Genomic DNA, 23,882 nt, shown 5'->3' on the forward strand with positions numbered 1-23,882 from the left:
GACTTTGAACTGCTTCAATGAAATTCAATCATGGAAACTGCATTAAAGCACTTAAATTACAAAATCAGGTAACCAGGTATAACACGATGTGATTTGTATGTATAAATTTACAGTTCAGAATACAACACCGCAAGTTGGATCTGCCAACGAAAAGGTTGGACTTTCTATCACACTCATGACTGAACCTTCAGTTTTACAGTTTGGAGTTCTATAGAACAAAAGCCAAAACTAAATCATCATTTTTGGCAAGAGATTGTTGCAGGCCTCAGCTTTGCAACCAATTTTAACGCAAAACACCAAGAAACTGTAAGGACAAGTGCTAGAACCCGGCCTCCAACAAGTCCAGCAAGAACAATTAAGCAGAGAATTAGATACGCTGAATTCCCCTTTCTCTTTGTTTCCACAGACTCCTCATCTACAATCATTTTTGCCTCCGCTTGGGATTCATCAAAAAACTCTTCTCCTTGGCAACTTTCTTCTTCTTTCACCGATAGAGACTGAGAAGAATCCTCTTCAACATCTTGTTCTAGTTTATCACAATTTCTTTGCTCAGGTACTTTATCCTCTACCGCAGAAGAACAACCTCCTCTGCTCCAATCCATCTCCTTCTCCTTACACTTTTTGTCCTTCTTTTTACACAACTTCTTGGGAACAAATTTTTTTAAGTTCGCTCTCAGTTTCGCTCTTCGGCTTTGCTCCTTGTTGCATAAAGAAACATCTACTTTATCCTCATTCTTATTCTCATTTTCGTCCACAATCCTCTCCTTTTTCTCCAATTCCTCCAATATTTTCACTCTCCTATCACCACTTTCAACTTCCAAATTCTTTCTCTCACTTCCAATCTCTTCAACCGGCGTGAAAACAACACATTTCGGATCAACAACCTCAATTTCTTCAATCGAAGAATCACACGCACCACCGTCACCAGATCCTCTCGTTGAATCTTTTTCAAATCTCTTAATCTCTTCCAAAGATGAAACATCTGCATCCTTCCTACCCTTACAAAAACACCACAACTTAACTCTCTCGACAAAACAATCAAACACAGTCCTTGCCTTAGAACACGGTCTCAAGTGAACCAATACACGAGTCCCAACAAACTCGAGAAAGAGAAGCAAAAACGCCGACTTTGTGATACCAACCGCCAGCCTTTTCGAACTCAAAGCTATTACTACAACCAAAAACACCCTCAGAACCGCCATTACAACACGCCCCTTCTTTGATCCATCGGCGTCAGCGCCGCCAACACCAAAATCACGATCATCACCGACACATTGTTCAACAACCGCCAATTCCTCAACCGGGGTTCTCTTGATCTTATTCGTTCGCACATTTTCTAGGCCCCCAGATGATGAATTCACCTTCATGTTAGTGTAACACGGCGGCGGCGGCGTTACATTCATGGGCCTGGAAATTTCCATCGGGGGCTCCGACTGCGATTTCTTCTTCGAATGTTTCTTCAACCGATCTCGATTCTTCACAAATAGATCGACGAGAGAAGTTGGGAACCCTGTCTGCACAACAAGCGATCCCCCGCGTTTCGGCGGCGACTGAAAATCCGCCACCAAACGCGATATCCTCGAAACCTTTGTCTTTTTCCATGGCAAAGGCATGTTTTTTTAAAAAATATAAAAATTCCTCCTTTCTTTGTTTCACCAACTGGGTTTTGTTAAAGAAAGGCAAATTGGGCTACAAAGATTTTTTAGCAAAGGATTTGATCACATGTTTGTTCTGCGTCGTTTGTTTATTATAGAACCCTAACAGTTTAGAGAGAGAAAGAGAAAACAGATGGAGAGAGAGAGTGGGAAATAATTATTGTTGAGGATGTAAAATAACGCGTGCGGAGAAGCCTTATAAGAAATTTTGTTTCTGCGGTTTTTTCTGTTTTGTGTGTTGAGACTTGAGAGTTTTCATTTGGAGGGAAGGGGAAATATGTATGCATGTGTATGTATACATACATATATAATCTTTAGCTGAGTTTTTGTTTACTAATTTTAACTGTGTCTACAGGTGGGTTTATTTGTAAGGATCATGCTGTAATTATTATCGACTTCAAGGTTTTTTTTTTTTTTTTTTAACTCTTGGGTAAAATGCTTTGTTTCTCTTTATGTAAAGTCAATTTAATGGTTCTTTTTTTTCTGAAAAGTTTTATTTTATCCGAGTTACTTTTTTAAAGAAAAATTTTAAGTTGTGAGTAAGATGAATGATTTGACTTCATCATCCGCGTTTAATATTATCTACATCTTGATTGATGGTAACCCGCCAAAGCAATGTACTAATCGATTTCAATAAGTTGGTAAAATCTAATTGGTGCTTTATTTATTTATTTAAATTTTGGAACCAACTGGGTCAGTTCACATATACTTTAGAAAAATTATTGGTAAACTCCAAAATAAATAACTAAATAAATAATTGTTGGTGCTTATTGCTGAAGGTCACGTTTAAATTGTTGAGTGAAAATTACATTCCCTAATGGTGTGATTAAATAAATAATAAATAACGGATGAAGCAGCTGAAAAACTGCCTTGTGTACATCTGATGGGGCCCTACCATCCGGAGAGCATGATTGATGATTCACTGTGTGAGAGTGCGTAGAGGGGGCCCCACTGTCAGTCACTTTTCGTGGGCCCTTCACAAGTATTAAAACCAAAAACAAATTGGAAAGACTCAAAAAGAGGGGGAGCGTAAATCGGAAGTAAAAGGAACGTCAAAGCGAGAAGCACGTGGTGTTGTGATGGTGTTTTGAATTTGACCGCATTCTTGATCTCTTCGCTCGCTTTTGGGTACAGCTGTTCCTCGCACAGTCAAAAACAAAAATAACAAACAGCTAACAATTATACCAGGCGTGTCTATTTTGACAGCGACAGTAATAATGCGATGAAATTCCTTTTCGGAGTAAATTTCTCGGATGCCATGACTTTCTTTTCGCTGTAGTCAAATCTCAAATAAGACTTGACTAAACTTGCCTCACTGGGCTCGAAGCCAACTCATGCCCACAACTGGAAACGAATTCGAGTCTCACAAGGGGGTTCGTTTTCTTTGTCTAAGAGTAAATATCTCTCATAATATCTTTAGGAATAGATTTTTGAGTTCATATTTATTTAATTTTTTAGATTGTCATGCAAAATATTTGTACTTAAAGGTTCAATAAATTTTTAAATTATAATTTTTTTTTATATTGATGCTAAAATCTAGTCATGTTAACGTGTGGATTACTTACTAGATAACGTCAGCATTTAAATTTGTTTATGTGGAGAAACGATTTTTACCTCCACAAAAAAGTCCAAGCAAAAATTGGCAAGCACGATTCGACTCTGGTGAGCACTTGCAACTAGAAAAAAAGGTCAAGGCACAAAAAGTCTTTCCGGTCCTAAATTTTTAATTTTAACCATTCGACTCTTAAGTCAGTATTATGTAATTTCGTGGAATAACAAAGTGTATAATTGTTTATATAAAAGAATCAATAAAAACAAAAAAAATAGAAGAAGAAATTCTCCCTCAAAATAAGAAGAAGAAATAGATATAAGATAAGGAATGATAGATATAGGTGAGGATATAAAAAAAAATTAATCTGAAAATTAGATACTCCGAGATCACCTACAGAATGAGAGGGATAAAGTTTTTCCAAAAGTTTCTAACTGTTGGCATCCTTGGGAGTTTTTTAGGGATCAAATTCCTTCCCCATGGATTAAGATATTGTAGGCTTTGGTGATAGAGTGTACTTCCATCATCCCCTCGGATTATGGAGTTGTGGGTCTCGGCGGGGGAGGAGTTTGATTCTAGTGTTACTGAAACCTCCTGATCCAACGAGCCTAACACCATCAATATTAAACTTAGTATATTGGGCCACTATAGTGCTGGATCCACGGCTAAAGGAGAGTAACTATGGGAATAACAACCCATCAGAAGTTTTTTTATCATACCCTGTTGTCAGAAACGGTGCAAGTGCAATCGCAGAGCGGGTGTATTTAAAAACTGGAATAGCAACCGACAGATTCTTTGTTTAACCCAAGGATTGGCCCATTCATTTTTTTTCCCTGAAATACTTGCACTAGTTGACCCCCACCCCACCTGTTATCTTATCTTTTGAGCCCCACACCCAATCATTTAATTTACGACTTTATCCAATACGAAAATTACAAACGAGGACAAAAAGAAAGGCCAATCTACAATCGTGACACATTCGTTCTGCCTCCTCAGGGCTAAGGTCCAAAAGGATACATGTTGAGAAGGCATCTATATCCATCACATGCACGATGCACCGTTACGTTTGCCTACATTTGAAGCAACACATATTAGATAAAAAGTTTAGGGATTTATCAGAATAAAAATGGGGTCAAATAGCTCTTTTTAACTCTTGATCAAAATCGAAGTCGAGTTCGGTTGAAGAGTTTGGAAAAAATAAGATGAAACTAAATTGGGGAAACTGAAATGGATAGAGAACACTTCAGATGACCCAGGTCTGGTTAAGCAATAAGCAATGATGTTGACTGCTGTTTCTGGGGTCGCTTTTGTCTTCAGCCACTTTATGTCGCGGTCACCTGCACAGCTCTGATCTTCGAACTCACTGGGCCAACGCCGGCCCCGCCTTATCTTCTCCCAGACATTGCAATTTCATTTCAAATAAAAAATTAATTTATATTTTTTTTTTCAAACAAAGCATAAATATCTGGCCACTATAGTTGATTATTAATTATCCAATGATTATTAAAATTACAAGGAGTTCCTTGTATCATCATGTTTTATCTTGTACTAACTCATTGTTTCTATTTAAGCATCGGGCTACAGAATTAATAAATTATTTTATTTGTTAAAATCCTTGTTTCTCTAATTACCATTTGAATCAAGAACAACAAGTTACGAATAATTTTTATTTTATTAATAATGATAGAACCACTAATTATTTTGCACATATTAGTTTCCACTTCCCACACTTTCTAGAAGTCTCTTATACAACTCGGATGAGCAGATAAGAAAAATACTAAAAATAAACGAATAAAAAAAAAGAAAAAAAACATAATAAAGAAATATCACAAATTCCCCGCCATTATAGTAGTATATATATATATATATAATATATATATCCCGCTATTTTCCTATTCTCACTCGCGACTCGCCAACCTCTACGTCTTCCCAAACTTTCTCGCAAAATTTTCTCTCCCTTTCCCGCGAAACAAACAGAACAAAAAATGAGAGAAATCTTGCACATCCAGGGTGGGCAATGCGGCAACCAGATCGGAGCCAAGTTCTGGGAGGTGATCTGCGACGAGCACGGAATTGACCACACGGGGAAGTACAGCGGAGACTCCGATCTCCAACTCGAACGCATCAATGTTTATTACAACGAGGCCAGCGGCGGAAGGTACGTTCCACGCGCCGTGTTGATGGATCTGGAGCCTGGGACCATGGACTCTGTTAGATCCGGTCCGTTCGGGCAGATATTTCGGCCCGACAACTTCGTGTTCGGCCAGTCTGGCGCTGGCAATAACTGGGCCAAGGGTCATTACACCGAAGGCGCTGAGTTGATCGACTCTGTTCTGGATGTTGTTAGAAAGGAAGCTGAGAATTGTGATTGCTTGCAGGGTAAATTAAACGAAACATACCTCCGCTTTTGATTTTTATTTTTGCTTATGGTTTTGATTGATTGATTTGATTTGGAGTTGATTTTTCGTTTTAGGTTATTTTTGTTCTTCGATTATAGCTTTAAATTCTAATTTGTTATATTATTTACCGTTCTTTCATTTGATATATTTACTGTTCTTGCATTTGACTTTCCACAAGTCGCCATTTTGAAGCTATGTATGTATGTTTAGGCTGGACTGGAAATTGTTTGTCAAATGTTTTGGTCGATGGGCAAAGGCTAGCCTGAGATGGTTTATACTTTATAAGTCTTATGTTCACAGAATCAGTTTCTTAAATCTTGATTATTTATTTTTCTGGCTTTGTATAAACAATGAAATCACAATCGTCCACATTCTTTCTTTTTGCCTGTTTCGCGACTTTAGAGGTTGTTTGTTTTTATGTCTGAAGTCTTAATTTGGCTTAATTTAAGTTCTTTAGATATTTTAACTTTTGTTTGTGTATCTGAAAGCTTATTGCAATTTTATTTGAATGGAAAAAGTTCAATTTCCTGACTTTTTATCTGAATAGAAATTTTTTTTTCTCACAAATACCCTCACTAAATGTATTTGTTTCCTGCACAACTATTAAATGTTATATTAGAATTTCTCTTGATCTCAAATTTTACTCGGTATTAACTACTTAACATACATTCAATTTGAATTTTAAGCAAATTCTTTTATTATTAGATAACAATTCTTTTATATATAAATATTATGGTAAACTGTAAAATATAATGTTATCAAAATTATTTTTGGAAATTATATATCAAATGTTTACCTTATAAATATTTATAATAAATAAAAACTATTGTACCATATAACATCTTAAATATATACATATTAACTTCAAGTATGTATAACACTTTCAAGGTCATAAGTGTACAATTATTAGATTCAAGATGTTTTGAGTTTATAAAAACAAACAACTTATCCTTTACACTAAGACGATAAGATATAAAAAACAAACACATTATTCTGACATATGCATTTTTTTTTGCTAAGAAACAAAGATTAAATATAACTATAAGAAATATGCATTTAGACCCATTCAGTAACATTTAGACCCATTTAGATTTTAGATTAATAAACAACCGCTACCTTACTCGATAAATTTTTTTATAGGATTTCAAGTATGTCATTCTTTGGGAGGAGGTACTGGTTCTGGTATGGGAACCCTTCTTATTTCCAAGATCAGGGAGGAGTATCCAGATCGCATGATGTTGACATTTTCCGTCTTCCCGTCTCCTAAGGTATCTGACACGGTTGTTGAGCCTTACAATGCTACCCTCTCAGTACATCAGCTTGTTGAGAATGCCGATGAATGTATGGTGCTAGATAATGAAGCTCTATATGATATTTGCTTCAGAACTCTCAAGCTCGCCACCCCTACTTGTAAGTCCTGATATTTAAATTATCTTTTATGTATAGTTAACATAAAGATATGTGTTCTTGTTTGAAGAACCGGTAGAGTGAAGTTGGTGATAACTTTTTTAATTTAGTTTATCCTGCTACGTGGGATTTGATGTACAAGAAGGGATTTAGTTTTTTATTCACTGATGAATTGTCGTTTTCATATTAGTAGCTTAATGGTCGTTCTTGTAAGTAGAGAACTTGTTGCCTATGTGTCTTTTGTCATTGGGTGGTTTACTCACATGGTTGGTTTGGTCTGAAGTCTTTGTCATAGTATATTTTCGCTTGCACCCACTCACCTACCATTTCCTTTTTGCCTTAATAAATAAAGAAGATAACGACATATTATTATACTTTATGCTGTCTATATGAATTTTTTTTTTCTCTTTTTTGGTTTTCTAGAACTCCGATAAAAATATCACATCTTGTGCGTTATTATGTTGTTCGAGTAATTAATGACTCAATTTTTTTTTCTTATAATTCTCAGAAAAAACATATGAGCTAACCATCATGCTGTATTTTGTTTGTTGTACCTTATCCCAGTTGGTGATCTTAACCATCTTATCTCTGCTACCATGAGTGGCGTCACATGCTGTCTTCGATTCCCCGGACAGCTGAACTCTGACCTCAGGAAGCTTGCTGTTAACCTTATCCCTTTCCCGCGTCTCCATTTCTTCATGGTTGGGTTTGCACCCTTGACATCACGAGGATCACAGCAGTATCGTGCCCTTACTGTGCCAGAACTAACCCAGCAGATGTGGGATGCTAAGAACATGATGTGTGCTGCTGACCCACGCCACGGTCGTTACCTAACTGCTTCGGCCATGTTCCGTGGTAAGATGAGTACTAAAGAGGTTGATGAACAAATGATCAATGTCCAAAACAAGAACTCTTCATACTTTGTCGAGTGGATACCAAATAATGTCAAGTCGAGCGTGTGTGACATCCCGCCTAAGGGTCTGAAAATGGCATCCACTTTCATTGGAAATTCAACGTCAATTCAGGAGATGTTTAGGCGAGTCAGCGAGCAATTTACGGCTATGTTTCGGAGGAAAGCTTTCTTACACTGGTACACCGGTGAGGGAATGGACGAGATGGAGTTCACCGAGGCTGAGAGTAACATGAATGACTTGGTGGCAGAGTACCAGCAGTATCAGGATGCAACTGCCGACGACGAGGAGTACGAGGAAGAAGAAGAGGAAGTTGCAGCTTGAGGTGTCTTTTTCTAATGTTCCAGGGCCAGTTTGTCTGAAATTTATTTCTTGTTGGCGCTCTTTCAGTTTGTGATTATTGTTTCTGTTGTTGAGGGATCATTAGAATGTGATGTTTATTGGTATGTAACTTGTCTCATTGTATTGGGGGATGGGTATGATGTGTTTCAATATAAATGATGTATGTTTGTATTAAGTAGTTAAAAGGTATCACTTGAAGCTAATTCTGTGTAGCAAACATTTATTTTCGCTTTTTTGGTTTCCTAGCGCGCGTGGATTGAACGGGTTAGCCTTTGGTGGTTTTCACAGTAAAAATATTTTATTTCTTAAGAAGTTCATAATTTTTTTTTTGGGTTAAATATTATAAAGTATAACTGGATATATAAGCTACCAAGAAATAAAGAAATCCAAACATAAAACCCAACCAAAAAAAAATTATGATAATAAAACTCCCAGAGGGGTCACATTTATTTGAGGAGAATTTAAAAAAAAAAAAAATTCACCAGAAAGAGGTGCCGATGAATGCAATAAGGGATACAAATTATTTATTTACCGTTACAGGCATTTAGTATTTAATTTTATTTTCGGTTATTGTTCACTGATAATCGAATTTTAATGGAGTCGGTCATGGCAGGCATGCACATAAAATATGAGGATGCAGGTAAGGTTTGCGCGGTCTGAAATTTCAATGACGGCGTTGGCTACCTCTCTCTATCACAAGAAATATGTAATAATATGTTTGTAATTTATAATTAATTTTTTTCTGTAATTGACAGTATGTTGTAGATAAGGAATGCTACTCTATAGGTACTGCTAAAGGATGGGCCAATATAGGTGCGGCCCATGAGCCCATTGTATTTAAAGAATCTTTACTCACAGTCCCACATCGAAAATATAAATTGTAGAGCCGTTGTTTATATATAGGACGAGGGGACGAACTGGCGTCTCTTCGGAGACATCCGATAAAATTGGAACGATACAGAGAAGATTAGCATGGCCCCTGCGCAAGGATGACACGCACAAATCGAGAAATGGTCCAAATTTTTTTCTTACCCATTCGGCTTGTTTAATCAGTCGGCAGTTTGACGATGTTAGCTTCTGCAGTTTGATTCCATCGTTAACCATATGAATTTATTTTTTTTTTATCTTTTCACTCGTTACTGATATTTAATTGATGCAATTTTATTAACGGTGTTATATAACAAATTGCATGCTGCTTTCCAACTGAATGGGTTAAAAGGTTTCTGTTCTGCTTTGGTACGTAGTGTCAAGTATGATTTGCTTAAAGTGATTGTATCCTTTTTAATGACACTTGAGCTTAACTGCATGGTCGAAAGCAAGGTCCATTATACTCATTAATTCCATCACTTTGAATAATAAATGGACAGATGGGGCGAGGCGTGAATAACTGTCAGAATTAGTTTTGATGGCTTATTGTTTTTTATTTTGGACAGTAAAAAGTGAAATTGATGATCACTGCAATTACAATCACCTCAAAATGCATAAAACATTTTCTTGTTTTGCATGGCATTGCTTGTCGACCAATAGCAAACTCGAAGAAATCAAATCTTCAAAATTAACAGTGTAAAAGATGAAAGCAAAGTTCGTAAAAGATGCCGTAATGTGCTTGAAATTAATTAACCCCTTTTTTTAGTTTTAGTTGTAATGAATTATGCTCAAGTTTCTGGTGCTAATGATATTGGCACAAAGTGGCTAATATAGAAAAAGACCAAGTCACTGCTTCAAAAGAAAATTACCTACACTATTGTACAAAATTATTGAAAAAAAAAAAAACCAATTGGCATATTATTTTGTATGCGTCCGGACCAGATCAACAATGACGATTTATAATTTCAACATTTACGCATACGGGCGCCGGCAGCTCAGCTTGATTATCTATCTCATCTTGCTCGCTCCCTCTCTATATAAGGAAACCGTGGCATGCACACATGTGCATTAACACATTACACATATCAAAACCGAACCAATTTGCACAAAAACATAACAACGATTTCGCATTGGGAGACTTCAAAATGGCAGCCAGAATTCTCCTTTTAGCAGCACTCGTGATTTCCATAACTTGTTCCGATATTGCATTTGCATTTGATCCCAGCCCTCTTCAAGATTTTTGCGTGGCGGACCTGCAAAAACCAGGTGGGTATTCTTATTAATTTTGATTGATAAAATTAATCATTGTATCCTGAATCATTGCACTTGCAACTAACTATAGACGAAAGATGATCACTCACAAAATTGAAATTTTCTTGTCAGTGCTTGTAAATGGGTACGCATGCAAGGATCCGAAGCTGGTGAAAGCTGAGGATTTCTACTTCAGTGGGCTTAACCGGGAAGGAAACACGTCAAATCCTTTCGGTTCAATCGCAACTCGTATCACTGTAACTCAGGTTCCAGGGTTTAACACGCTTGGAATCTCAATAGCAAGAGCAGATTTTGCTCCAGGAGGCGTGAATCCACCCCATTTTCACCCGAGAGCCACAGAGATTTTAACTGTCCTGAAAGGAACCCTGGAAGCAGGATTTGTGACTTCCAATCCTGAAAATCGACTTTTCACAAAAGTGCTTCGACCCGGTGATCTCTTTGTCGCCCCAAAAGGCATGATTCACTTTCAGAAGAATATTGGACGTGGAAAAGCTGTTGCCCTTGCTTCGCTTGGTAGCCAAAATCCTGGAGTTGTTACAGTTCCCAATACTGTGTTTGGTTCCCATCCAAGAATCTCAACTGATATTCTCGCCAAGGCTTTCCAAGTCGATCAGTTTCGTATCCAACAAATTCAGAAAAATTTCTAAGCGCTTATATTGCCAGACAAGAGCCTTTTCTTTCAGCTGATAATTTTTAGTCCCCCTTAGCTAGCTAGCTTTATTCAGATCTTCATGTGATGTAAAATATCTGCTAGCTAGCTGTTCTAATTTGTTATTGGGAATTGGTTCTCAAATGAACGTTTCATTTTTCATTTTAATTTTTAATCTCAGCCTCATCTGAATTTCTTTTTCAAGAGTTATTAATATAACATTATAATTAACTAATGAATCAAACAGTAAGGAACAAAAAAATTTGAATGTTTTTGCTCAAACTTTGCATTGTGAAGGCGGGTCGTTTATCACTCTTCACTAATGCAAATGGGGCTTTTCACGTATAATCATCTGAGTTCTATTTGTGAAAACAGTAACTAGACAAAAAATGGAAATAAGGTTATTTGAATTATGAGGCATTCGATTTATAATTACACAGATTGTAAAGTCATGTATTTCTTATCAGTTGTAACTATTATAATAGAAAATAATCTCCAAAGACTTAATCGAGTGATAGGAACATAAGATGCTCATAGTAACCTTCTGTGTTTCTAATTTTGAACAAATTGTTGAGCAAAATCAATGTGATTTATTCTTGAATTAAAGATTGGATTACGACACAAATAGGTAATCCCGAGTTGTATTATATTATCGCACTAGATGATAGGCTTGTGACTTAAGTTTAGGCTCTAAAATTATCATGAGAAAGTAATAGCTTGGGATATTGAGAGATAATTAATGCGATAGTTTTGTATTTTTTTTTTATCATAATGAATTAAAATTACAACATTACATACGGATAAATGACACTTTAGATGTCACATCCCAACCTTAATTATGAATATTAATTTATATCTAAATCTTTATCCAATGATGGATGATGAAAGAAGATAAAAAAGAAAACCATTTCATGTACGCATGTGAGCCTTCACAATATAGAGGCATTATCATGACCATTTCTTACCAATTAAGTAAATTTGGACGAAACGCGGCGGACAACAACTTACTGACTGGACTTGGTTTGTCAGGCGACTTGCATGCTGTATTGGTAAAACAATCCCAAAAAATTATTAAGTTGATTCAGTGGCGGATCTAAAAAAATAATTTACCGGGAGCTAAATTAGATAATAGTAAAATATAAAAAATTAAAATTTTGAATATATAAAATATTTATAATTAGTCTCTACGCATTTTTATATTTTAAAAATGTTATGCAATAGACTCATTATCAATATTATTAAATTTATTGTTTCCTATATAAACAACCAAACTATCACTTATCCCATTCGATTCTAAAGATAATTCTTCATGGGTTTTATTACTGAAAATGTTCGTTCTACTATTATTAGATAAACTGGAAGAATTAACTATATTTTTTAGAATAGAAAATATTTTGAGTAGTGGACTATCATTATTTTTAATTAAAATATATGTTTTTATATTTCTTAAAAGTCAAAGTTTAAATTTTATGGGATTTATATTTTATAGTGACTATTTTAATAAATTTAATGGGGCTAATTAGAAAATTAAAATATATTTTCTTTTATTTTTTAAATTTTGTTTTGGCCAGTGGGGGCTCAAGCCCCCACTGGTCATGTGCTGCATCCGCCTCTGAGTTGATCAGTGAGATAATATAATTAATTATTTATTCAGATTTTATAAAAAAAATTATTAATTACTCAATTAATGACATATTATTTACTATAAAATTTAAGATGAAAAAATTAAAATATTTATGATTACTCATAAAATAATGCAGGCACTCTGTCAGCTAATGAGAATGATTCTGATAATCATCACCAGAATGTATGCAGCCAAGTCAAACAGTAAACCAAATTAAATGCGAATGGAGCAGAAGAAGAACACAACAAGGAAATGAAAGACCAAGTCAAGGCCAAATACGTAATAAACTATCTATATCTATAAGGTTAAAATAATTAGTTGGCAAACTTAGAGCTAGCCCTTTATTTAATTATTCAAAGAACTGACAAAAAGGAATTTTATTGTCGCATCATGTTCTAACATATTTGATATATTTGATATATATATGATGAATTTTTCAACCCACTAGAACTGGACGGCATCATTTCTCTTAATTATATGTATTCTCCTGTAATCAAACAAGTAAAGATTGCGTGCACACAGACATATGCATACGTGTAAATGATCAGTGAGTTTTAAATTTTTCATTTTTTAATAATTCTTTTATTGCAAAGTTAGAATAAAAAAATTTGTAGTTTAAGTGACACGACACTAATCATTGGTCACCATATCTTAAGTAACAATAAAATTTATGCCTAATTGTTAATGTGTTAATTTGACAGCAATTATTAAATGACACACCTGGATGCAGTTATTTATCAAGTATGATAATTTTAAAGTAAAGTGCCGAAGCCCTAAAGTCGATATGTCCGAGTGGTTAAGGAGACAGACTTGAAATCTGTTGGGCTTCGCCCGCGCAGGTTCGAACCCTGCTGTCGACGGCTACCACTTTTTACATTTATTTTTATAGGCTTCCAGCAGAGTGTAATTATCAGTTACCTCCCTTTGGGTTTGATAGTATACTACTTAGATTAAAAGAATTTGGAACTAGGCAGAAACCTCCCCTCAAATTATTTATACGAAATTTACTACGCTTTTGTCATCGAACAGTACTCTTTACTGCTAAATGCATTTCTATTCCCTGAACTGAAAATTCGAGTGTCGTATCAGAAAATTTGTTTATTAATTCTTTGTGAGGAATTAACGGTTATTTCATTTATTGATTGTAAGAGAAGAATTATCTAGTCCAAAAATTGGTGAAGCCTCCATTAAAAATCATATTACACCTATATACGTAATGTGCCTAAATATAAAACTATGAGTGATTTAAAAAGCATATCACTTGGTACCCATCTAATACAATCAACAACATGACATCTATATATATTTTTCTTTACAAAAAATCCCATAATTCAATTGGACAAAGTTGGTGTATTAATCTATAGCATGTAATTGACTGGTCAATTAGATTTCAAGCTGAAATTTAGAACAAACCCAAATGAGGTTTGAGGAGCGGTGGCATAGGTTTCAATGAAGCGCGGGGAAAATGGAGAGCCACACAAGGTATTAGTTAAGGGCAAATTTAACAATATTGCATCTGTTTCGAATCAACCATCGTTGACAAGTTTCTTCTCCCCCCGCCTATAAAAGAACAAATGTGCAATGCAAGGTTTTCCCACAGCTTGAGGCCATTCAATAATTGTTGTAATAAGCAGCATTTAATTTGCAAGAAAAAAAAATGGCCTCTACTCAAATCTGCTTGATAGGGCTGCTTTCAGTTTCGTTCTTCGTTGCGTGTTTGGCAGCTGACAGTAACAATATACTTGATTTCTGCGTGGCTGACATCTACAGCCATGTGTTCGTTAACGGTGCACCATGCAAGGATCCAAAGACAGCTCACGCCGATGATTTTTACTTCACCGGCCTTGACAAACAGGGCAACTTTTCAAACCCAATGGGGTCTAAGGCTACCCCTGTTTATGTACAACAGATTCCAGGGCTTAACACTCTTGGACTGTCAATGGTACGCGTTGACTTTGCCCCCGATGGCCTCAACCCACCGCACACTCACCCTCGTGCCTCCGAAATAATGACTGTTCTTGAAGGTACCCTCGAAGTTGGATTCATCGGCACCGCCCCCGATTATCGTCACTTTTCCAAGATTTTGAACAAGGGTGATGTGTTTGTTTTTCCAATGGGCTTGCTTCATTACCAGAGGAATGTGGGGAAGGCCAATGCTGTCGCAATTGCAGCACTCAACAGCCAAAACCCTGGCACCAGCAGTATAGCACCGGCTCTTTTCACATCCAAGCCTGTTCTTAATGATGAAATTATTTCCAAGACTTTCTTGTTTGACAAGAAGAATGTGGCTATCTTGCGTTCCAAGTTTAATTAGCTCTTAAAGTATAGTAATATTCCTTCCTGTTGGATTTGGCTTGGGATCGGATGAAGTTGTATTTTTGTGCTAGCTTCTCTTATGTATAATGGTTTAATTATTTGCGGCTGGACACTGCAATGGCTTGATGAGTTTTAAAGAATATCACTCAAATTCATTTATTATATTTCTCTCAATCTGTGTCATTTTTTTCTTCACGTCTGCCTTAAATAATAATAATAATTAGTGTAACTATATTGTTTATTCCCAATCACTTCATTTATTCATTAATTTTCTTAAAAATTCTCAAAATTTCTCATTTTTCTGGTCTAATATGGCATTCTTTGTAGAGATATTTAAAAAATTTTGGAGTTCAAAGGTAGTTGGGCACTTTTTATTCTCAATATTTAACTGAAGCACTGACAGACACTTTCAGACAGAAGTACACGAGCACGTGTCATTGTATGCGTGTTATCACTTATCGGTGTCTTAAGGATACTAGTATGCACTCCCTCGCACGTGTCTTCCTAGTACCATGTCCCTTTCTGTATTATATAAACTCAGAGAACGTAGCCACTACTTACACTACAGTGCAAGCACATGGTGTATGAAGTTACTAATCCGGAAGAAATGAAGGTACATCAATTTCCCCATTTTTTTCATTTAGGTGCTCACATTGGAAAAGGCTATTAAATGAAATTGCTTGCTGCAAACGAATCCTTAGGATTTTAAGTTCAGTACTCAGAAACTGGGGTTGATAAACAAGAAATTGACACTCCAATCTGTAACTCTTTAGCTCATCCAGCTGGAAACCTATTAGTTATTGAGTGTAATCTTTTAGTACTTAAGTAAGTGTACGACAGGATTCTGGCTTTTGCAATTCTAACAACTCTGTTTCATCATCTCTGCTTCGGAGACGTACTCTTTTTTCAACAATCATGGTGTGAACAAGAGAACAATAGTCCATAGGAAAGGAAATGGTTTGCAGGATAGAGAAATGTTGAAAAGAGAGGAGCTCACATGTTTGTCTTCACATTTTGGAATAGCTTTCATGCAAACAAAGGTTGCATTTCATGATAGACAATCTCTGGTTGAAGTTTTTCGTACATGCTATTGTACAAGCCTTATTTAGTGGGCATGGATTGTTTAAATTGCAGAAACGGACCTCAAGCTTGAAAAATGAGGTAAGCTCTCTCCATCCGAAGGTATGCAAAATTTCTATTGTGCCTAGAGCTGGCACCTTAGCCATTGTGTACTTGTGGTTCGAGTGATAGAGGTGATTGGTGCAAGTTACAATGGTCCGGCCTTGACCCGTGACTCTACATGGTATAAGAGACATGCTGGCGCCGTCTTTGCAAATTGTTGATGTTGCATAGTTGCATTTATGAGACATCCGCCTTTAGCGGTGATTTCAGCCCCTGCACTTTGTGAATCTGCTTATTAATCTTTAGCTGAAAACATGCAGTTTTCTGAAACAGACTAACCTGCAAAGTTAATGTGAGATGGTATTCTATTTGGGTTTAGATTTGTAATTATGGAGATCACAATCAGCTTTCAAATCATTGAATTTGTTGATTCTGAACCAAATTACTGAGGAAGCGTAAAAGCTAATTGGTCTCAGAAGCTTATATAGAATTGGAATAATATGATTCCCGTCATGTTACAACAAAAACAGACTAACCTGCAAAGTTATTGAGGAAGCGTAAAAGCTAATTGGTCTTAGAAGCTTATATGACATTGGAATAATATGATTCCCGTCATGTTACAACAGTGAAAACTCCAAGGATGATGGCAGAATCTCAAAAACTTTCGCAAAATTGAAACGAGAGAGCAGATGTCCGGAAAGTTTTGTGTATAAATACAACAAAGACTGCCTCAACGAGGTAATAGTTTTTCATCTCTTACTGGAAACTTGCCTGGCTTCAATATCCTGTAATCGAAAAGTCACGGCTCTCTTGTGGGCTTCTAGCCCCTCAATTTCCGCCATGGTTGCCACATATGGACCAAGCTTTTTCAGACCTTCCTCTGTCAATGATTGCACCGTCATGTATTTCAAGAAGGAATCAAGAGACACACCCCCATACATTCGTGCATACCCATATGTGGGAAGGACGTGGTTTGTCCCACTTGCGTAATCTCCCACACTTTCTGGAGTCCATTCTCCCAAAAACACCGAGCCTGCAATGACAAATGACCAGGTCGTTTTTCATTAATCCTTTGTGGAGTTACATCTAGATGACAAAATGCCCATTGAGCTCTCAACTACACTTATTAAACCCAGATCATAAATGTAGTCATAGTAGTTCAATCAATAATGGCGAGGACACACAAAAGAAGGCTTGCTAGAAAGCAAGGGTGGATGAAAGGAAGAACTTCAGAGCTGTACCTGCATTCTCGATGATGGACTCCCATTTTTCAGCATCCTTTACATTGACAATTAGATGCTCGGGTGCATATAAATTTGAGAAGGAGATCGCCTACGAGAACCAATGACAAAGGTACATTTAAAATTAATATAATTTCAAAGACCCTACTGCATAGTAACATGTATGATTTAAGAATTCTGGAATTCCTCAGAAGGATACCAGATATGAGTCATTGTATTTAGCATTAATCTTTGGAGATTGAGTTCTTCTTGAAAACTGTTTTCAAATACAGTAACCTTATTTGTTTCCAGATGTCTAAAATAAAACATCAGAATAAAACGTCATCACCAGGAAGCAGGCGTGGGCAACCTAGCCAGTTTACATATCTGATATGATACTACAATATTTAGTGCAAGAAGAAAATTCTATGCCACCTACACTGCTATTCCTCAATCCTAAGCTCATTTCACAGAGATTAAAAATAACATGGATGATTGTTGATCAACTTCATCTAAGTTTGAAAGTACAAATGAAGGAAATTCTTGACTAACCTCCAACATATCACGGGCAAAGACCATGAAACTGTGGCCCAGTGCTTTTGAAGCAAACTCTCCCCTTGGAAGGCTCTGGCACTGCTTACTGATTTCTTGTTCAATAGCTTCTAGATCCACTCCATCCCCAACAATTACAAGGACAACTTGACTGTCCGGTCCATGCTCAGCCTAAGCATGAAGAAGAGACATCAGCTTACATAAACTATTGAATAAATAAGTAGGAAACTAATTTTTTATTCGTGCATATGTTATGCAATCAGAGTGGCCAATGTGAGAAATTAGACAGGTATTAAAGGCATAACATCTACAAATGGATTCAAAAAAGCATAGGCCTCAGATAATTTGGCGAATAAAAAACTACTAGAATAAAGAGCAGAATTAAGACAGATATACATTAAACTAAAGATACTAAGCATAACAAACATTTTGTTCTTGCAGAAAAGAAGTATGCAAGGGGTGACAAAATTATGACACAAGATCCAGCCTAAGAATGATCATATTAATGGGATATAAATTAACAGGAAGATTTCTCCTTTCAAGAAAACTTTGTTCATTATTGAGAAAATAATTTCGAAACTATAGAAAAATCTTGTTAGTTGGAAACCAACAAAGATGACCAATGAAAGCATTTGAATGATATAATTTCCATTGTCGCTTAAGTACGGCAGCATTATTGCAATAGCTCTTGCAATGACAAAACAAGTCTAAAGGTGACAAAGCTTTTCTAAATGACTAAACAATATAGGAGGCAAAACTATAGTCACTTTGTGCTTTATAATCAGGGTGAAATAATAAATAATTCCATCTAAAACTATAAGAAAGACAACAAATCAAGTACCTGAGATAGCAAGTCTGCAGCTATGTGAACAGGACTGGCATATCTATCAGCAATGACCAAGACTTCTGAAGGGCCAGCTGGCATGTCAATTGAAATCATTGCTTCACTGTTCTGTCGAGCAGATATTAACATGTAATGAGCCAAGTCAAATTGGAACAATTACAAGATGCACAGTTTGCAATTCCTCGACACTTTTCTTTAATATGACTGGAAAGAACTGTAGCCATATAAGCAAGGAAAAAGGAATACATACTTGGAGAATCATTTTTGCAGCTGTGACATACTGATTTCCAGGCCCAAAAATCTTCTCAACCTACAATGTAATGATGAAAAAACACTACTGTATTAGAGAGTAAATGAATAAATAAATGAAGAGACAATAATACTGTCCACTAATAAATAACTATACTTGTTAACCAATTTGTAATTGAAGCATTTCCTTTTCCACAGCATAGTTACTAGCACAAGCTTGCATCATTTTTACAGGACTGAATCACTAGATTTTAATAGCAAAAACAGTATGTTATCCCTTTAAACATAGGACCTCGTGACTTTCCAAACAGTCAAAACAATGGAAATGTAGAAACCACGGTATCAATATCTTAGAACAAGGAAAAAAGTAAAAGAATGGTAAATTATAAAATGGCACTAAAGCTCATATCAAGGAATTGCTAGTGGAACATGTATGACACTAAGAAATAAGTTGCAAGGAAGTTAATACCTTTGGGCAAGATTCTGTTCCCCAAGCCATAGCTGATATTGCCTGTAAAACAAAAAAAAATGAAAAACTTTATGAATTATAAATACTAAACAGAAAGAAAGGTAACTGGGAGAGAACCACACTGCCAAATGCATAACCTAATGAGAATTGTTTACAATATTGATCAAACCTGAGCTCCTCCAGCCTTAAGGATGTGAGTGACACCAGCCTTCTTGGCACAATACAGTACCTCCTGTAGAGAAACATTGAAGAGCACTCAGCAGGTAATATTCATAGTATAATTCAATAAGTCTGAGAGAATACCTTACATATGCTGCCATCCTGGCTTGGGGGAGTCGCAAGGACAACTGTTTTACATCCAGCAATCTGTGCAGGCTGAAAAACAGATGAAATAAATGTTAAATCAAAATCCAGCCAACATGAACAATGTGGACAGTAAACCAGGAAAAAGAATTGATATAATACATCTCTTCAACATACTACTGAAAGCATCAGAGCTGTTGAAGGTAAAACAGCAGTTCCCCCTGGTACGTAAAGACCTACAGAACCAATGCTCCTCGCCACTCTTTTGCATCTAACACCCTGACAAATTTGTGACACCAAAAGGTTTATACATAAGGAGAAAACAGCAAGCAATCACTAACATTTACTTACTTTCATGTTCTCAACACTTGTCTCAGCTGACTTTTGAGCAAGATGAAAAGCATATATGTTGTTGTATGCCACGTCAAATGCTTCTTTAACAGCTGCATCAAGCTGTGAAACGGCAGTTGCTAGAATAAGAGACAAAATAATTCATCGGGTAGAGGAGGCAAATTACATGTAGATGTTTTAGGATATAAAATAAGTAGTCTAAGCAAATTTCATGCCTAGAAATAAACAAAACGAAATACCTCAGGGTCAGGAAGCTCAGAGACATTTTCAACTACTTTTTCCAGTTTAACTTTGTCAAATCTTTCAGTATAACTGCAAAATAAATATATAATCAATGTCAAATGTCATCATGAAAGAAAACCATAGGTGAAACAAGCGAGTTTTAACTACAATGTTCAGGCGACAACCTTGAAAACAGGTGCAAAATATCAAGAAAATCTAAGGAATCAAAGAAATACAAACTCTTTAACTGAAGCATCTCCTCTATTGCGAACATCATCAACAATTGGATGGACCTGATACAGAGTAGATATTTCAGATTATCAAAGTACTAAGTATGCTATATTTACATACAAAGTGAGTGACAGATTCTCCACAAAGAGCTCCAGAAACAAAATAATGACTGACCATGCTGAAAATAGAAGAGAAATCAATACGAGGACGAGCCTTCAAGCTCTGGACCTCAGCATGAGTCAGTTCTGATAGTCTATAAGACTTCATTGAACACTGTATTCTCTTGTGAATTAAACCTGTGACAAGAATTAATTAGTCAAAGAAGTTAAGAGATCCCTAGCCATATATAGTAAATATATATATATAAATAAATGTACAAAATATAGAAATAGAAAAGTGTCAATGTACGGTAAATTATCCACCAAATATTGATCAACTGACGAAGATTTAGAGTAAAAGTGATGTTTAAAAAGATTTCAAAATGCTTTTGAAAAGCAGCTTTCCAGTACTTCTCTGAAAAAGAAAAATTAAAGAGATTTCACAAAGAATTTCATCTCAAGAAAAAAAAAATTGATACAAGAAATAGTTCCAATACACCTTATTAATCTACTCGATTAGATCTTAAAAGCTCAACAGAAATCTACTGGACCTACATTTAATGATAATAAATCCTAAAATTCAAATTATAACAAAATTTCCCCAGAAAAAAAAATTTCATTTTAGCGACAATCAGAAGACAGTGCAAAAAAAAAAAAATAGAACAAATGTAAAAAATAAAGGTACCTACCTGACGAAAAAAACTGATTGTATTTCTGGACGCGAGTGAAACCAAAACGACGATTCTGCAAAGGTTTAATAAAAATGTGGCTTCGGTTAAAGAACAGAAGCTGAGTGTCCGTCATCACTACAACCTTCAATCACATTAATCATCACATCATTTGAAATTCCAAACAAATCTTGTTTTTTCTTCAATTTCAAAATATTTCTCTTTTGCTTCCAATTTTGAAAGAAGAGGTCGAACTGCCGCTTACCTTTGCGGCTGTTTCCCGATAGCAGAATCTACTCTTCACTTCTGCTAGTTCTGTTTTGTTCTGTTTCGTTTGCCCTTTTTTTCCCCCACCCACTTTCTTCAATTGCTTTTTGGGCTTTTTAGTTTGGATTATTTCCGCTCGTATCCAAATGTTTTGATATTTTCCGCCGCGCGCCCTATTATTTCGACTTCTTCCAGTGCGCACCCCAAACCGTCAAATCCGTTATTAAATGTAACGGTGCCGTGTGCAATAACGATACTGCCCATTATTTCAAGTAAGTACAATGAATTGGATATCTATGTGCCAAAATACCCCTTCTAAATTTACATTATAAAAACAAAAATTTACCATAACGATATTTTTATTTTTTTATTTTTTTAAAATACGAAAACTTAGATACACTACCCAGAAACCTACAAAAGAAGAAATTAGAGATAAGAAAATATTGATATAACAAATCTAATTAAATAAACTTTAAAAAGAAAAAAATGGAAAAAGGAAGACAATAGTAAATAGGAGGAATACAATTCCTGCTCAGCGAATTTATTTGCACAAACAAAAGAAAGAAAAACAGAAATAATAAATTTGCAAAAGGGTTTTTATCACGTCAGTTTCATGCACCAAGCAGTAATTTTCACTGAGGTTAAAATAATAAATTTGGAAAACGGTTTCGTATCAGTACTATTAACGGGCCGTAAAAGCCAATACTCATTGAAAATTTCTATCCTGTCCCCGATTGTTTTGATATTTTCTGCCGCGCACTCAATGTTTTGACTCCTTCCGGCCAAAACCATCAAATACTTTAACCGTGTGTTCATTTATTGGGAACGTAGATAAAAATTAAGAAATAAGAATAAACCATATATTTATTTGTTTAAATAAGATTTAGAATGAGAATTAAAGTGGTGAACCCTACTTAAAATTGAAAATAATTATTACATTTCACATTCTTATGGTGGGAATGAAATTCCCATTTTCTAAAATGATTATATTCCTCAAAGGGAGGGGTACTCAAGAAATAGGAGGGGACGCTTAGTACAGTTCTTGGATCCACCATTTCAAATTCCTCTCGACTCCCCTTCTTATTTTTAAATATTTGAAAATTACATTATTTTTTGTTGACACCCCCCGTATTTTTTGCTTTCTTCTTGTTTGAGAAGGACTAGTCTACAAGAAAGAAACATCCACCTAGAGGGAAGTTCAAAAGAATACAGCGGAGCCTTTTCCCTTATACCTAGACAAAAATTTCCAAAAAAAATAAAAAAAATGTAATTATTCTGATGGTTATGGAATTTATTAATCGACACCCAATTTTTTTGTCTTAAATTTTTGATAGTTTGCTTTGTTCAATTGATTATTCGTTCTATTTATAAAACTTTCTTCAAAAATCTATGTATATATTTTTTGTATATTTTCTTTCTTTCTTTTGTCATTTCAAAAAAAAAAAAAAAAAGAAATGAAATGAAAAGGCCCTTTGCCAATTACTCAAAACAAAAGGTCAGGTCGTTATAGTTTTTAGGTTGCTCTCCAACCTATATTCCCCCAGAATAAAAGGTGGGGAGCAGCAGCGCAGCTGCCCCAAACGCATGCTTATTTCTTAATCACGATGAGAGTGCACAAAGCATGAAATAATGACTAATTTATGAATCCACATCCAACTGTACCGCCTAATTGGCATCTATATTTACAGCAATATTAGAAGCAACCCAATTTCACACAACACTACAATGTTGCATGTTGCCCAATGATTGGACTGCTCCCTAGTGCACTCTATAACTTGTGGTCATATCTGCAGATTTTACAAGACCACAACCGTTACCACTTACCATGCTTGTCATCCAAAATTTCTCACCTATCATCGCTATAGAAACTCAGACAAAAGTAAATTTGAGAACAAGTACAGAGGAATTGACACAGACTACAAACATGCCGAAACAGAAATGAAAGACCACAAAGATATGCAGCAAACTTCAAGAGCCATATCCGAAGTAAAACTGCAAAAAAATCAGGGGAGATAAAAATTCAAAGTAAAATTTCATATCAACGCAACTGATCAAAAGGTATCGGATTAGATCCTTTAGCAATGCACGCTCTATTTGTTGCATAAGAAATTGAGTACCGAAAAGAGCTTTGATCAGTGCTGTCCTTCTGGGGCTGTGTTGTTCACAGCAAAAGTAATAGAATACTCCCAGCAGCAATCCAGAATCCTGCAAGAATGATAACACAGACAAATGCAACACATAGATAGATCTGAAGTTATCCTAAACCCTATATTTAAATACAGAAGAAAATAATCC

The 23,882-nt window shown here is 35.7% G+C and overlaps 4 protein-coding genes and 2 non-coding genes across 8 annotated transcripts; 4 read left to right on the forward strand and 2 right to left on the reverse strand.

Annotated features, from left to right (window-relative positions):
- Positions 1-69: 69 nt before the first annotated feature.
- On the reverse strand, positions 70-1,914 carry LOC18051758. Its single transcript, XM_006448808.2, has one exon. It carries the CDS (start codon positions 1,611-1,613, stop codon positions 237-239), a length of 1,377 nt encoding a protein of 458 aa, XP_006448871.1. The 5' UTR covers positions 1,614-1,914; the 3' UTR covers positions 70-236.
- A 3,065-nt stretch (positions 1,915-4,979) lies between these two features.
- LOC18051759 (tubulin beta chain) lies at positions 4,980-11,060 on the forward strand. 2 transcript variants are annotated; one of them, XM_024191231.1, is made up of 5 exons: positions 4,980-5,583; positions 6,744-7,013; positions 7,575-7,809; positions 10,287-10,396; positions 10,514-11,060. In XM_024191231.1, exons 1-5 carry the CDS (start codon positions 5,190-5,192, stop codon positions 11,047-11,049), a joined length of 1,545 nt encoding a protein of 514 aa, XP_024046999.1. In that variant the 5' UTR covers positions 4,980-5,189; the 3' UTR covers positions 11,050-11,060. The 2 variants fall into 2 exon arrangements, with proteins under 2 accessions (XP_024046999.1, XP_006448872.1); XM_006448809.2 differs by lacking the exons at positions 10,287-10,396; positions 10,514-11,060 and having other exon boundaries at positions 4,996-5,583; positions 7,575-8,438.
- Positions 9,186-9,288, forward strand: LOC18051760. The gene has a single exon (XR_002907460.1). It is a non-coding gene; the product is annotated as a U6 spliceosomal RNA (small nuclear RNA).
- Positions 11,061-13,453: 2,393 nt separating the features above from the next.
- TRNAS-UGA lies at positions 13,454-13,535 on the forward strand. Its single transcript has one exon. It is a non-coding gene; the product is annotated as a tRNA-Ser (tRNA).
- A 751-nt stretch (positions 13,536-14,286) lies between these two features.
- On the forward strand, positions 14,287-15,131 carry LOC18051762 (putative germin-like protein 2-1). The gene has a single exon (XM_006448812.2). It carries the CDS (start codon positions 14,333-14,335, stop codon positions 14,987-14,989), a length of 657 nt encoding a protein of 218 aa, XP_006448875.1. The 5' UTR covers positions 14,287-14,332; the 3' UTR covers positions 14,990-15,131.
- Positions 15,132-16,541: 1,410 nt separating this feature from the next.
- LOC18051763 (histidinol dehydrogenase, chloroplastic) lies at positions 16,542-21,759 on the reverse strand. 2 transcript variants are annotated; one of them, XM_006448814.2, is made up of 15 exons: positions 21,586-21,759; positions 21,342-21,465; positions 20,729-20,850; positions 20,564-20,616; positions 20,341-20,413; positions 20,102-20,203; positions 19,928-20,029; positions 19,751-19,822; positions 19,617-19,679; positions 19,448-19,489; positions 18,980-19,039; positions 18,727-18,837; positions 17,886-18,056; positions 17,355-17,445; positions 16,542-17,146 (listed from the first exon to the last, which is right to left on the reverse strand). In XM_006448814.2, the coding sequence occupies exons 2-15, from the start codon at positions 21,454-21,456 to the stop codon at positions 16,863-16,865; spliced, it is 1,461 nt and encodes a 486-aa protein (XP_006448877.1). In that variant the 5' UTR covers positions 21,457-21,465; positions 21,586-21,759; the 3' UTR covers positions 16,542-16,862. The 2 variants fall into 2 exon arrangements, with proteins under 2 accessions (XP_006448877.1, XP_006448876.1); XM_006448813.2 differs by having other exon boundaries at positions 16,543-17,146; positions 21,342-21,396; positions 21,586-21,758.
- Between the last annotated feature and the right edge of the window lie 2,123 nt (positions 21,760-23,882).

The sequence above is a fragment of the Citrus clementina genome, unplaced genomic scaffold (assembly GCF_000493195.1).
Source record: "Citrus clementina cultivar Clemenules unplaced genomic scaffold, Citrus_clementina_v1.0 scaffold_2, whole genome shotgun sequence".
NCBI classification, from domain to species: Eukaryota; Viridiplantae; Streptophyta; class Magnoliopsida; order Sapindales; family Rutaceae; genus Citrus; species Citrus x clementina.

Bases quoted from the DNA above. Each gene is read 5' to 3' on its own strand.
- LOC18051758 (XM_006448808.2), bottom strand. From the start codon at position 1,613: ATGCCTTTGCCATGGAAAAAGACAAAGGTTTCGAGGATATCGCGTTTG.
- LOC18051759 (XM_024191231.1), top strand. From the start codon at position 5,190: ATGAGAGAAATCTTGCACATCCAGGGTGGGCAATGCGGCAACCAGATC. The intron at 7,014-7,574 runs GTAAGTCCTGAT...ACCTTATCCCAG, and splicing joins CAAGCTCGCCACCCCTACTT to TTGGTGATCTTAACCATCTT. The intron at 10,397-10,513 runs GTGGGTATTCTT...TTTTCTTGTCAG, and splicing joins GGCGGACCTGCAAAAACCAG to TGCTTGTAAATGGGTACGCA.
- LOC18051762 (XM_006448812.2), top strand. From the start codon at position 14,333: ATGGCCTCTACTCAAATCTGCTTGATAGGGCTGCTTTCAGTTTCGTTC.
- LOC18051763 (XM_006448814.2), bottom strand. From the start codon at position 21,456: ATGACGGACACTCAGCTTCTGTTCTTTAACCGAAGCCACATTTTTATT. The intron at 20,617-20,728 runs GTCAGTCATTAT...ACTCTGTATCAG, and splicing joins TCTCTTCTATTTTCAGCATG to GTCCATCCAATTGTTGATGA. The intron at 19,040-19,447 runs GTATTAACTTCC...ATTACATTGTAG, and splicing joins GAACAGAATCTTGCCCAAAG to GTTGAGAAGATTTTTGGGCC.